At 41.3% G+C, this 14,014-nt stretch overlaps 1 protein-coding gene across 7 annotated transcripts in view; it reads right to left on the bottom strand.

Annotated features, from left to right (window-relative positions):
• Positions 1-14,014, bottom strand: part of XPO6 (exportin 6) — a 122,248-nt gene that overhangs the window by 43,503 nt on the left and 64,731 nt on the right. For 5 of the 7 annotated variants that reach the window (XM_019921790.2, XM_073792178.1, XM_073792177.1 and 2 more), the window contains 4 exons: positions 13,464-13,573; positions 4,688-4,796; positions 3,142-3,234; positions 1,715-1,784 (listed from right to left, as the gene is read on the bottom strand). In XM_019921790.2, the coding sequence (XP_019777349.2) occupies positions 1,715-1,784; positions 3,142-3,234; positions 4,688-4,796; positions 13,464-13,573 (382 nt within the window). The remainder of the gene's footprint in view (positions 1-1,714; positions 1,785-3,141; positions 3,235-4,687; positions 4,797-13,463; positions 13,574-14,014) is intronic. The other 2 variants (XM_019921789.3, XM_073792180.1) reach the window with 2 other exon arrangements.

Raw genomic sequence — 14,014 nt, 5'->3', positions numbered from 1 at the left:
CATAGGATATTTCATTTAGGGAAAAATCATTCAGATTATCCTTCTCAGATAAGAAGCTCTAAGTTATCAATTATGTCACAGAAAAAGGACTTAAGAATCACTGCAGATTTTCACCTGAAGACCGACTCAATGTAATGTAAAAAAAAGTCAGCTACTAACACTGACTTAAGGTCAATTTTGGGGGAAAGGAATACAAGCTCGACTTTTTTTTTTTTTAAGATCAAGAATGTCTTTAGGGTCCTGAGTATATTCTAGTTTGAATAGTGGCCCTGAGGGAGAGATCACCATAGTACGATTTTTCCCAAGAATGGTTTCTGGAAACATCTGCAGCATTTGTACACAGTCAAATGTCCATAAATGCTGACAGCATTTTACAGGCGCATTTGCTTTGAAAAGTGGTCTTTTTAAAGTTCTGCATAAGCTGTTCTTACCCTATCTACACAATCAGGGCCTAAAGCTGGGGCATGCCAAGTCCCATCAACCTCCTGGGGCCCAGTGGATTATTTAGAAGCTAATATAGTCATGGAAACAAGCCGTCACAGGCCACCAAGAAGGGCAGCCTCAGAAGGAGCCTCTTGGGGAGGCTCTGCCACAAATAACAAGCTCATCCAGGCAGTGGGCTACACCCTGGACAGCTCTGTGCCAGGCTGAAACGAGAGTTACACAAGAGAGCGGAGCCCGGCCAGGGCCAGGCATAACTCCTGTAAGGAAAACTGGGAGGAAGAGCAGTGTGAAATGACGTGTGTGTGTGTGTGTGTGTGTGTGTGTGTGTGTGTGTGTGTGTGTGTGTGTGTGTGTGTGTGTGTGTGTGTGTGTGTGTGTGTGTGTGTGTGTGTGTGTGTGTGTGTGTGTGTGTGTGTGTGTGTGTGTGTTTTCTCTCAGCTGGCAGAATGAATGTCAGATTTTGGTTAATTCAACTTTTTATCATTCCCTAGTACTAGCACCAACAAGCCACGTGACCTTGGGTAAACTAACATCTCTGAACATTAATTTCCTCTTCTGTAAAACAGGAGAACTATTATTAGTACTTACACCTCACAGGCCAGTTGAGAGAATTAAATAACATAAGCAAATAACATGGTGCCTGGCATGCAATGTGTGTTCTACAAATAGAAGGTATTATTTTATCATTATTATTAACAAAATAACCAAAAAATGCTAACCCTAAACCCCAAGCTGGTGAAACCTGCCAACAGCAGGCCAAAATCTTTCCAACTGGCTACAGTCAGGGCTATTGACACAGGAGAGCTAACCATCCCCTAGGGTGAGCTTCTACCAGTCCACCTGCTGCAGAGTTGCTCCCATGTCCTCCTGATTCTAAAAGCCAGAGAAGAACGAACCCGTCGCAGGAAAGTCCAAGACCATTTTTTTCTAGTGTACTAGCTGGCTTAAAGGACACAGAGAAATATTCTAATCACTAGGGTTTTTCAAAAGTCCTACCTCTTTGCTCCAAACCAGCTTCCTTTCTCTCACTGAGATGCCTCTTTGGAATATGCGGTCACAGCCTCATCTCTTACCTCCCCCAAAGCTCCTTTTTAATCATGATTTTGTGTGTGTTTTTTTTTTTTTAATTTTCCCTGTTTAGAAATGGAGAGAGAGGGAGCAGTAGGGAGGGGGCAGTGGAGAAAGCATGTTCTGACAACACAGAAGGCAGTAATTAAATATCAGTCCAATTTTTTCTGAACATTAAATTAGAAAATAAAAGCCAGTTCACCTGATGCTGAAGTAACTATAAACTGCTGTAACCCCAGATAAACTTCTAAATTGTCCTGAAGAACTGGAAACTGAAAACAAAGAAACAAAGATTTAAAAACTAAAAAACAAAAAAAACACAGCATAAATGCAAATTGTAACAGCATTTCAACAATGAAAGAAGTACCTATGGTGGGGAGGAACAGGATAAAAACCTTTTCTCTGGGAAGCTTTATATGCAGCCAAGAAGAGGTGGCACCCTTCAGCACCTCCCACCCCCGGCAATTTCTACAATTGAAACCACCAGTTAATATTTGGAATAAGAAAGAAAATAACACACCAGTTTGATACTTTTTCTATTTTTTATTATTTTATTTTTTGCGGTATGCGGGCCCCTCACTGTTGTGGCCTCTCCCGCCACGGAGCACAGGCTCCGGACACGCAGGCCCAGCGGCCATGGCCCATGGGCCCAGCCGCTCCGCGGCATGTGGGATCTTCCCGGACCGGGGCACGAACCCGCGTCCCCTGCATCAGCAGGCGGACTCCCAACCACTGTGCCACCAGGGAGGCCCCAGTTTGATACTTTTTCTAAACAAAGCACTGGATGCTGGGTATGATTATTATGATTATTATGTTCTTAAAAGAGGACATCAAGCTCCCAAATGATCTACACCTTCTAGAGCTCTGAGACAGGGCCCACCTCCGTTCAAGTCCAAGGAAAACCCTGCCTTTGAAAGAAATAGCACATATGCCTTATTAAAGTGCATGGCAGAGTGAAAAGACAGCCAAATTATTTGGAGTCAGTTTGCCTTACTCATTTAGCAGACAGGACTTTCATAACCAGAGCTCTACCTTTTCTTTCTAAAGCTGCTAACTCACCATTAAGATAAAATTAAGACGTTAATACGACAGGTCCCAAAGAAAGGCAGACGGCAAAATAAAATGGCTGTGCAATGCAAAGCTGACCCTAATAAATTATCTTGCCTCTAGAGGAGAGATGGACTTAATGAAATCTCCTCAAATAACAAACACCACTTAGTAAATGAAATCAGTCCTTATGACTAAGGATTCTAGCACATACACACAGGCAGAGAGTACCCAGCAAATAATTTGTCAAGAGTGAGCTTTACAAAGGCTAACTTTTCAACGATGTAATTTTTATAAATATATCTTCCACTTGGCTTAGCCACTTCTGAGCTACTGATGAAAGCATCAGTAAAATTCATATTACACCCAAGAGTTTAGGAAAGAAAAACAGAGCTTCCAAATGTTGATTTTAAAATATCTGGGCGAAATGTTAACATTTTTAAATTTGAGGGTCAGTTATGGTAATTATTATTGTTTAAAATATATACACTTTATAATACTGGTGAGCAAAAAAGCCTTACTACTCGTGCTATATGCAGGGAAATAATTAGGCTCTTCGTTCCCCTCCAAGTGGTGAGTTACCAGTGTTGAGAAGGCGTGTGTGGGAAGGAGCTCCATCACTTTGGCCACTACCTCCAAGCTCTGGCGTAAGTACCGCTGCCACTCTGTCTGCTGCTGCGGGGCAAACACAGAAGGATCAGCTCTCCCAGACAGGCAGAGTCTCGTCATCTTCCCTGCCAACCTGTCCTCAACCTCAAGTCCACTCTCAGACATAAATATGTGAAGAAATAGCAAATGATGGAACCAGGTTATTTGGTATTTTAAAAAGGCTAAGCTAAAAAAATTTTTTTATTTTTTAATCCAATGAATTAATTTCACAAGAAGCTATTTCCTCAAAAAGCAAATGATCCACATAGAATGACCTACTTTTCTCCCTATTGTCATAGGAATAAGATATTTTTAAAAAGCCACCTGTGAAATGCTCAAGTCCCCTTTACGTCATCCCAGCTATAGGAATTGGTTCATTACCTTCTGAGACAGCCCGTTACTAAGCACATATAAGTATAACCAACCACACCAGTGCCAGGCAAAGTATGGTCCTCAGACAGGCAGCATCAGCATCTCCTGGTGGTTTGTCAGAAATGCAAACTCTGTGCCCCCACCCCAGACCTCCTGAATCAAAGTCTATTTAACAAGCCATCCCAGTGATTCTTATCCAGGCTAAAATATGAGATGCACTGGCCTATATCAAACAGGTAACGGGAAGTGAAGCTAAAATTCACCAAGCCTCTACTATCCACCAGGCACGTGGTCAGTACATCCACATGTGCTACCCTCACATGTAACTGTCAACACAGGTCAGTTCAGATATATCCTTCCACTTTTGGGAGATGAGGAAATTAAAGCTTAGAGAAATTCAGCGACCAGACCTCTACCCCCATCCTACCCAGGGTTGCAGAGATTCAAATCCAGGCCATCTGATTCCAAGTACAAGGCTCTTTTGAACCCAAATATGGCTTCCCTCAAGGTCTTGACCACACCACAGTGGCTGTTATTTTGAGAGTCATACCAGTGACCTGAAATTTTTTAAATGCATGGTGCTTAAGAAAACGGAACACTGGAGTTGTGTCCTTAAAGACATTTTCCTTACAAACGCTGGGCACACCAGCATTATTAAATTCAAGATTGATTTTAAGAGATATCAGTTTACAAAATATATATAGTCAAAAGAGACATCCTTTCATTCTAGCCTTATCATTTAAGTATCTCTTTAACTATTTCCACCAGCATCCAGCTAGCTTTTATTTGTTGCCCAGAGTGTGGGTGCAAGGCAGGGGAAACAGGAGGTAGATGCAGAGTTCTTACTAAACCACTTTTCACTGTACATATGGTTTTCTCTACTTACCTCTCTAGTCCATAGAGGTAAATGCCTGTAAAACTTTTTTTTTTACAGTTAATGAACCCAAAGAGACCAGTCGGATACAAATTTCAAATGCATAACTCAAATCATAAGACCACTCTGGCTTAAAAATAATCTCCAGAGCAAAAGGCCACGGGTTCCAAGGCTCCATTTCGATTCATACCACAGCATGACAATGAATAAGGTCAATTAGGATGTGCTGCTTACATCGTCATCCAGTGTCTCGTCATCCAACTCCTCCAGCTGGGCCTGGTTGTATCTGAACTGGATTCGATTCAACACCTCCGTGAGCAAGAGGACTAGGGCGTCTTCGTACCTATGTGGCAGGGAGAAATTCAACATCAGATGAAAGGAGGCTTTTAGCCTAGGATTTCAAAAAAGCCTCCTGTACTGTGAAGGGAATGGTGTCTGTGTTGGATCACCATACACAAGAAGCATCTAAACTAAACTTAGTTTATGGTTTTGCAAGTGCTATGTGAGAGTGGAACAGTAGCAGGGGTGTTTGTTTATTTATGTAACTATGTTCCAGGCACAGAACATACTGGATTGAACCTTCTTGATGGATTGAACCTTTTATCATTATATAATGTCCTTCTCTGCCTCAGGTAGCAATTTTTGTCTTAAAGTCTGTTTTGTCTGATATTAGTATAGCTACCCTTGCTCTCTTTTGGTTATTGTTTGCATGGAATATCTTTTTCTATCTTTTTACTTTAAACCTATTTGTGTCTAAAATTCAAGTGAGTGTCTTGAACAACATGTAGTTGGATCATGTTTTTTAATCCATTTTGCCAATCTTTGCTTTTTAACTGGAGAAGTTAATCCTTTACATTTAATGTAATTACCAATAAAGGACTTACTTCTGCCATTCTGCCATTTGTTTTCTCTATATCTTTTCTTCCTCAATTCCTCCAGTACTGCCTCCTTTTGTGTTAAACAGATATTTTCTAGTGTGCTATTTTAATTCCCTTGCCATTTCTTTTACCAAATATTTTTAAAGTTTTTTTCTCAGTGGTTGCCCTGAGAATTGTAAGTACTATATATAAATATCTATTAATTCAATGATTCAGTCCTTTTAACAACTGTGACAGGTAGGTGGTATTATCGGTACTTTTCTGATGAGGAAACTACAATTAACAGAAGCTAAATAAACTGCCCAAGGTCACAAAGCTAGCTGGTTTGAACCCAGAGCTCCCTAACTCAACATGTCATGTTCTTCTCTCTACGCATAAACCACCAACAGGCTTGGAGCCTGCTCCACCCACTCCAGAAAACCTCAATTCTAGTCAATTTGTAAGAACACTTAAAACCTAAAAGGAGAGATGGAAAAAGCCTAAGGGAACAATGACCCTTTGATCTATGTCTAAGAATAATTTCTCAAAGAAACATGTGGAGCCCTAGGCTTGGATATTTCCCACATGTGATAAGAACCTAACTCAGAAGACACCATAGTTCTATGTGACAGTTGCTACCACAAGGGCCAACAAACCACTAACTTTCAAGAACAAATCAAGTAGCCTGAATGCTTGCCTGTCCTGAAATGTTTCTACAAGAAGTTCAGACCTCGTCTTACTCACAAGGCAAACCAGCCAGGCTGGTTATTCAGCTCTCAGCGCCAGGCCGCTCTCCACGTTTTGTGATGCTGGGACTCAGACTACACAACGCACATTTCTCCTCTGCCTGTTAGGCTCTGTCAACAGGGGCACTGGAGGAAAACTGGAAGGCAGAAGGAGGGGCAAAGGGACCCCATTCTTCCTGTGGGCTTGCTGTCCTGGCCAGTGTCACCCCAACAATGGTCACCTGGCAGTAATAATTGGTTCCAGCTTCCACATTCCCCAAACCAGCCCCATCACGAACTCTCAGAGGTGCTAGCAGCAGCCAGGTTACATCTTCTCCTCAAAGGATTAAGTCCCAGCTCCCTGGGGCCTCTCCTCTGAGCTCCTGTGGCAGTTGGGTGATACCCTCTCCTCAGAGATCTGAGCTCTAGCAGCATGGGGGCCGTCCCTCTGATATTTGACATTTTAATGACACCAACACCTCTTTCCTTTGTACCGCTAGCCCTAGTGGTGGAGCTGCTTCCCACAGTTATCATCTGTGTTGTCTCAGTGGTCAAGGACATGGAAAGAAGTCATCTGGTGGGACCTCTGGGAAAGCTTCTTTTGTCTAACCTCTCCCTCTTATTCCTGCTGCCTGAATCACAGGTGTGATGTCTAGATTCAGCAACCATCTTTGACTATAAGGTGACTGTGGAGATGGAAGCCATGCCTAAGGCTGGTAGAACAACAGGTAAAGGGATCCAAATATTAACTGACAGGGACTTCCCTGGCAGTCCAGTGGTTAAGACTCCAAGCTCCCAGTGCAGGGGGCACGGATTCAATCCCTGGTCGGGGAACTAAGATCCTGCATGCCGCACGGTGCGGCCTAAAAAAAACAAACAACAAAATATTAACTGACATACCAAAACAAAGGAGACACTGAACATTTGTCAAGGGAAAGAAAATCAAGATTATCACAGATGACACAGATGTTGAATTACCGAAGATTTTTAAAGCAGCTATTATAACCATCCTCCATGAGGTTCTATCAGCTGGAAGGTGTTTTGGACTGAACTGTGTCCACTCAAAATTCCTATGTTGAGGGACTTCCCTGGTGGCGCAGCAGTTAAGAATCCGCCTGCCAATGCAGAGGACATGGGTTCAGTTGCTGGTCCAGAAAGATCCCACATGCCCTGGAGCAACTAAAAGTCCGTGTGCCACAACTACTGAGCCTGTGTGCTGCAACTACTGAAGCTTGCGCACCTAGAGCCCATGCTCCACAACGAGAGAAGCCACCGCAAGGAGAAGCCCGCACACTGCAACGAAGAGTAGCCCCCACTCGCCGCAACTAGAGAAAGCCTGTGTGCAGCAACGAAGACCCAATGCTGCGAAGACCCAACGAAGACCCAATTTATTTAAATAAATAAATAAATAAATTCACATGCTGAAGCCCTAACTCTCAGTGTGACTGTACTGGAGACAAGGCCTATAAAAGTTAATAAAAGTTAAGTGAGACCATAAGGGTGGGGCGGGCCTTAATCCACTTATATGAAGAGGAGGAGACATGAGGAAGTAGGAGCGAGTGTGCTCACTCTCCCCCACTCCCTGTTCATGCACAGAAGAGAGGCCATGTGAGGTCACAGAGGGAAGGCAGCGTCTGCAAACCACGGAGAGCCCTCACCAGAAACCAGATCTGCCAGCACCCTGATCCATGACTTCCAGTCTCCAGAAGTATGAGAAAATTAATTTCTGTTGTTTAAGCCACCCAGTCAGCGGTATTTTGTTATGGCACCCCGAGCTGATTAAAATAGAAGATAAAGGATAATGAAAAAGAAACCTGGAACTTCAAGAATGAAGGGAAAGCAAGAGAACTGACAAATCTCTTGGTAAATACAACAGATTGCTTATTGTTTCTCTTAAGATCTTTAAAATATGAATGTTGGATGAAAGCAAAAACAGAACACTGTCTGATGGGGTTTTCAATGTACACAGATGTAAAATATATGGCAACCTCAATACAAAGAAGGGAGGGCAAAAAGATCTATATGGTGATGAGGTTCCTATATCACACTTGAAGTGGTAGTATGTTAACGTGAAAAATTAAATATATATATATATATACACATATTTTTTTTTTTTTTTTTTTTTTTTTTTGCCGTACGCAGGCCTTTCACTGTTGTGGTCTCTCCCGTTGCGGAGCACAGGCTCCGGACACGCAGGCTCAGCAGCCATGGCTCACGGGCCCAGCCGCTCTGCGGCATGTGGGATCTTCCCGGACCGGGGCACGAACCTGCGTCCCCTGCATCGGCAGGCGGACTCTCAACCACTGTGCCACCAGGGAAGCCCGTATATGTATTTTAATATACAGAGCAACCACTTAAAAAACTCACATAAAGAGATATAGTCAAACACTCAATAGATACATTGAAAAGGAAAACTAAACTTGTGTGAAACAACAGTCTCAAAATAAATGAAGCAAAAACTGATAAAACTGAAAGGAGATGTAGACAAATCCACAATTATACCTGGGAGAATTCACCTCTCTCTCAGTAACTGATAGAACAAACCGGATAAAGACAACATATAGAACACCATCAACCAACCTGACCTAACTGACATATCTAGAACACTCCACACAACAACAGCAGAATGCACACTCTTTTCAAGTGCACAACGAACAATCACCAAGAAGACTAGATCATAAAACAAACCTTAACAAATTGAAAAGAATTGAAATCACCCAAAATGTGTTTGCAGATCATAATCAACTAGAAAACAATAATGAGAAGACATATGGAAAATCCCCAAAATCTGGAAATTAAAAAACAAAGAGGAACCCAAGAGAAATTACAAAATATTTTAAATTGAATGGAAAGGAAAATAAAACATATTAAAATTTGATAAAGCTAAAGCAGTGCTCAGAGAGAAACTTATAGCATTACATGGTTAAATATACAATGTAAATACACCCATAGACCTGGGTAGCTCAAGCCACAAATGTGATTCCAAAAGCACCTCAACTTCTTCTGAGAGTTAAATAAAATTATACACATTAAGGTGACTACATAGTAGGTGTTTGTAAACATATGATGAATGAAAGAACAAGAGAACAAACAAATGAATAAACACGCAGGGACTACATAAACAAAACTACAAGTCAGATAACTATGAAGCACTGAAGCACAGTCCTGGATAGCTTTTTCAACTCAATGAAATAACTAAGATTCCATTCCCTTGCTCTCTGGGGCAGTCAACAGCATGAATTTCTCGTAGCAAGAGCTAGAAAGCTACTGAAGCCCTGGTACAACCCTAGTTAATACCTTCTATTAACTGTATCAAAATGCCATGTGTCACAATGGCACTTCCTCTCTATTTAGCAGAAAAACCCACTTAGAAAAAAAGGGCAGCAATTTTTCTCACGCTTACCCACATTTGTTTATAGTCCAATTGAAAGTCACCCAGAATCCCTGGCAGGTCTATGGCCAGCACTTGCCAGTACTTTCATGACAAAGGGGTTCACAGGACATGACTCAATAACTTCAGGTTGCTTAACTCACTTCAGGTTTCCTCATCTTCCTGTAAAAATAAGTTTCTACACAGGTGTCTCCCTTCACATTGACAAGCATAGAGAGAAGGGAGTGAGAGAGAGAGAAAAGGGACGAGAACCAATACTTATTTACTGAACACCTACGGTCAGCCAAGGTACTTTACACACACTGGTTCATTTAATTTGCTCAACAACTTGTAAAGTAGGAACAACCATTCCCAAAGTACAAAGAGGAGAAGGAGACTGAAATTTAGGTCTTCCCACACCACAGATTCAAAATGGCAAACCTGAACAGTAAACCCCATTAGCAATTTTGTTCAGCTGGGTATGTTACAGAACATTTATTCCATTAACACTGGGACTCAAGTTCTCTAAGTCCCCACCAGTTCTGACCAAGAAACTCTTGAGGATCCTCACTGAACAAGGAACATGCAGAGCTCCAATTTCCAAGCTCCTAGGACCAAAAATAAATCCATGTACATTTGTGCTTCTAAATTCATAGCCTACAATGCCTATCACTTTGTTGTGATGAATGATGCAAAACCTTTAAACCACAAGGGACAGGAACTGAATGCTGTCTCTGTGACTTAACCACACCTACGTTTTACATTTAAGATACCAAGAAAACATTCTTGACTACTTCCTGCAAGATCAGTTGCTTCTGAAATTCTGGCTCAAGCCACAAAAGCCCCCCAACTTCTTTCAGATACATTTTCTCAGTTGAAAAACATTTGATTGCATTTACATGCTCTTCATTAAAATGAATGTGGTAATTATCTGTAGCCAGTGCTCTTTACCAGTTGCTTCTGCAAAACAGTGTATCTCTAATATATTGGGATCTCTAATATAACCTAGAGCAGTGGTTTGACTTTCATTTAAAATTTTTTCAGGGCTTCCCTGGTGGCGCAGTGGTTAAGAATCCGCCTGCCAATGCAGGGGACACGGGTTCAAGCCCTGGGCCGGGAAGATCCCACATGCCGCGGAGCAACTGAGCCCGTGCGCCACAACTACTGAGCCTGTACTCTAGAGCCCGCGAGCCACAACTACTGAGCCCACGTGCTGCAACTACTGAAGCCCACATGCCTAGAGCCCATGCTCCGCAACAAAGAGAAGCCACCGCAATGAGAAGCCCACGCACCGCAACAAAGAGGAGCCCCAGCTCGCCGCAACTAGAGAAAGCCCGCACGCAGCAACGAAGACCCAACGCAGCCAAAAATAAATAAATAAATTTATTTTAAAAATAAATAATTTTAATAAATAAATAAATTTTAAGAATAAATTTTTTTCAGTGCACACTTGTGTAAGCATAAGAGGTGAAAGGAAAAACATGTTAAGTTAAAGTTCAACTATTTTCTTTGCACACCTCAGCAGACTACACCCTTCTTTGTAGTCTACTACCTTAGACCACTAGAGGGTGTCTGACTGACAAGCAGTTCCCCAGAAGATGGTTGTTACCATTTAACAGCATAAACCACAGACAAGCTTTGAAGGTTTGGGGTTTTTTTGTTTTTTAAAGGCATGAAAGTGTTATACATGTATGTTGAAAAAAAAAAGTCATGAAAAATTAGAAAGCCTTATTTAGGATAATAATCAAATGATCAATGAGAAAAATCCCTAGTGCTTCTTTTTAAAATTGGAGTACAGTTGCTTTACAATATTGTGTTAGTTTATACTGTAGAGCAAAGTGTATATATGTATACATATACATGAATGTATATACATATACATATATCCCCTCTTCTAAGGATTTCCTTCTCATTTAGGTCACCACAGAGCACTGAGTAGAGTTCCTTGTGCTACACAGTAGGTTCTCATTAGTTGTCTATTTTATACACAGTATCAATAGTGTATATATGTCAATCCCAATTTCCCAAATCATCCCACCCCTAGTGTTTAAAGTGGTCAGCAAGAACCACTGACAACTGTGACAACAGATGACAGATGCCTAGGCAGGCAAGACAATATCTGCAAGTGGGCTGAAAGTCTTTGCTATCCAGGGACCCTGTCATTTAACTCCACAGTCACCACCTCAGTCAAGTAACAGCAACATCTTCTATTACTTATTATTACTGTGTACTCATTACTATGTCCATTTATTGAGTGCCTAATACGTGATCGATAGTGTGCCAGGTATTTTATATACAATTTCCTTGAATCCTAGCCATTCTGCAAAAGAGGTATCAGTATTAGTATGCTCATTTTGCAAGAGGAAATGTGATTACTATATAACTTGACCAAAAGTAACACTGCTGCCATGAAGCAGAAAAGAAATTTAAACTGCACCACTGCTCCTTCTATTGGTGCAACAGTCTGCACAAGTATATATTTTCTCAATGGAACCATACTCTCCACACCTAAAGCACATTTGTACCGTGCTTTAAAAAGCATTTTCATATTAATCATGTATGTCCTCAGTTTATTCTTCCAATAAGCCTGAGATATATGAAAGAATATCTACCACTTAAATATAGCAAAATCAGGCACAGTCCCAGAACCAAAGGATGCAACTGCTCAGCATACAAGAAAGAGAATTTGGCGGAAGTGTCTTTTCTTTGAACAATCTCATTCAACAACACAATTACTCACAGTTGGCAAATTCACAAAAACAGGATCCACTGTTGTGTAAGAAGGTTTCTGACACACAAATAAACTACCCATAACCACATGTGACCTGACACCATAACAAGCTGGAAGCTATTTTGCAAAAATCACAAAAATAGTTTCAGGAATGAAAGTGCAAATGCTAAACTTGGAATGCAAATACTGTTTCAAATTTTAAAAACACGTAAAACCTCAGCAATGGAAAGGGTTTTAGAGGCTCAGTCCAACTCTCCCCAGTTGGGGGGTCTCCTCACCACCTCCATTTGGCACATTTCTGGGGGAGAGGCGTTCACTATCTCCACCATCAACCACTAATACTATTTACTGAGCATCTGTAATGTGCTGAGCATTCTAGATATATTAGCTTCAAATAATTAGATATATAACGACCACAGTGTACAGGAACCATACTTTCTGCCTGCAAACAAGAAAAAATGGGCTTGAGAAACGTGGGGAAAAAAACATTTCCCCATTTTCTGTTTTTTAAAATAAAATTAGAAGTACAAAAATGACTATCTCTGGACTGCGGGATTATAGATAACTTTTCTTTATATTTTTCTATCTTTGCTAGTTTTTAAAATAAATATTTTTTTCCTGACAAGTATTTATTACTTTATTTGGGAAATTTTCAAGCACATACAAAAGGAGTGAGGCTATAATGAACCCCAAATTCCTATCAATTAAGTTCAACACCAATTATCAACACATGGCCAACCCACTTCCCCCTCTATCCCCAGGGAATTTTTTTTTTTTTTTTTTTTTTTTTTGCAGTACGTGGGCCTCTTACTGTTGTGGCCTCTGCCGTTGTGGAGCACAGGCTCCAGACGCGCAGGCTCAGCGGCCATGGCTCACGGGCCCAGCTGCTCCACAGCATGTGGGATCTTCCCGGACCGGGGCACGAACCCATGTCCCCTGCATCAGCAGGCGGACTCTCAACCACTGCGCCACCAGGAAAGCCCCCCAGGGAATTATTTTAAAGCAAATCCCATATATCATTTTATCCAATAAATACTTCAGGTTGTACCTCTAAAATAAGGGCCATGGGGAAGGATGGGGACCACAAAAACATTATCATACCTAAAAAATTAACAATACATATTACTTTTTTAACCAGAAAAATGTATTTTTAAAAAATGAGATATTTAAGGGGAAGAAAGAAGAAAATGCTCAATGGCTTTACTACCTAAACAGCTTACATGACTCAGTTTCACTAAAGAGGTCTGACTGCATGGTTGCCTCTTTAGGCCACAAGAAAAACTGACAAAAATGTTTATTTCTGCTTATAAATGTTTCTGCGGTTTACCTGTTGAGAACTGCTTCCTTGTCTCCCAGACGGCTTTTAATTTTACTTGTCAGATAGTCCAAAAAGAGCGTCCAGATATCCAAACAAGAGAAGTAACCTTCATGAGTAGGCTATGGTGCAAAAGAAATCCAGACAATGAAATTACTTAATGCAACTACTCCTTAGAAACACACCCACCAGTGTTTACATACACCAGAATGCTACAACCATAAGCCTAGGTTCCCTCGGCTTCTTGGTAACCACAGTTGGTGTCTTTTATTCGGTCTTCACGATTGGGCCCTGTTGAACCTAACAAGACAAGGGTACCATGGAACACATCATTAAGGAGATACTGTACTATGCAGGGCAAACCAATTTACAAAATAAGCCGAGCGAACACCTGTTTTAAAGTCTGAGACTGTGATGCGGACAGCTCTTACAGATCATCCAATTCAAATCTGTTTTAGAGAAAAAGAAACTGAGATCCAGAGATATGTTCAAGGTCAGGGGTAGGAACAGGTCCATTTAACCCCAGCCAATGCTCTTTCCACTACATACTATTACAAAACCAA

This window comes from Tursiops truncatus, chromosome 15 (assembly GCF_011762595.2).
Source record: "Tursiops truncatus isolate mTurTru1 chromosome 15, mTurTru1.mat.Y, whole genome shotgun sequence".
Classification (NCBI taxonomy): Eukaryota; Metazoa; Chordata; class Mammalia; order Artiodactyla; family Delphinidae; genus Tursiops; species Tursiops truncatus.
This window is presented reverse-complemented; position numbering and strand designations above follow the sequence as displayed.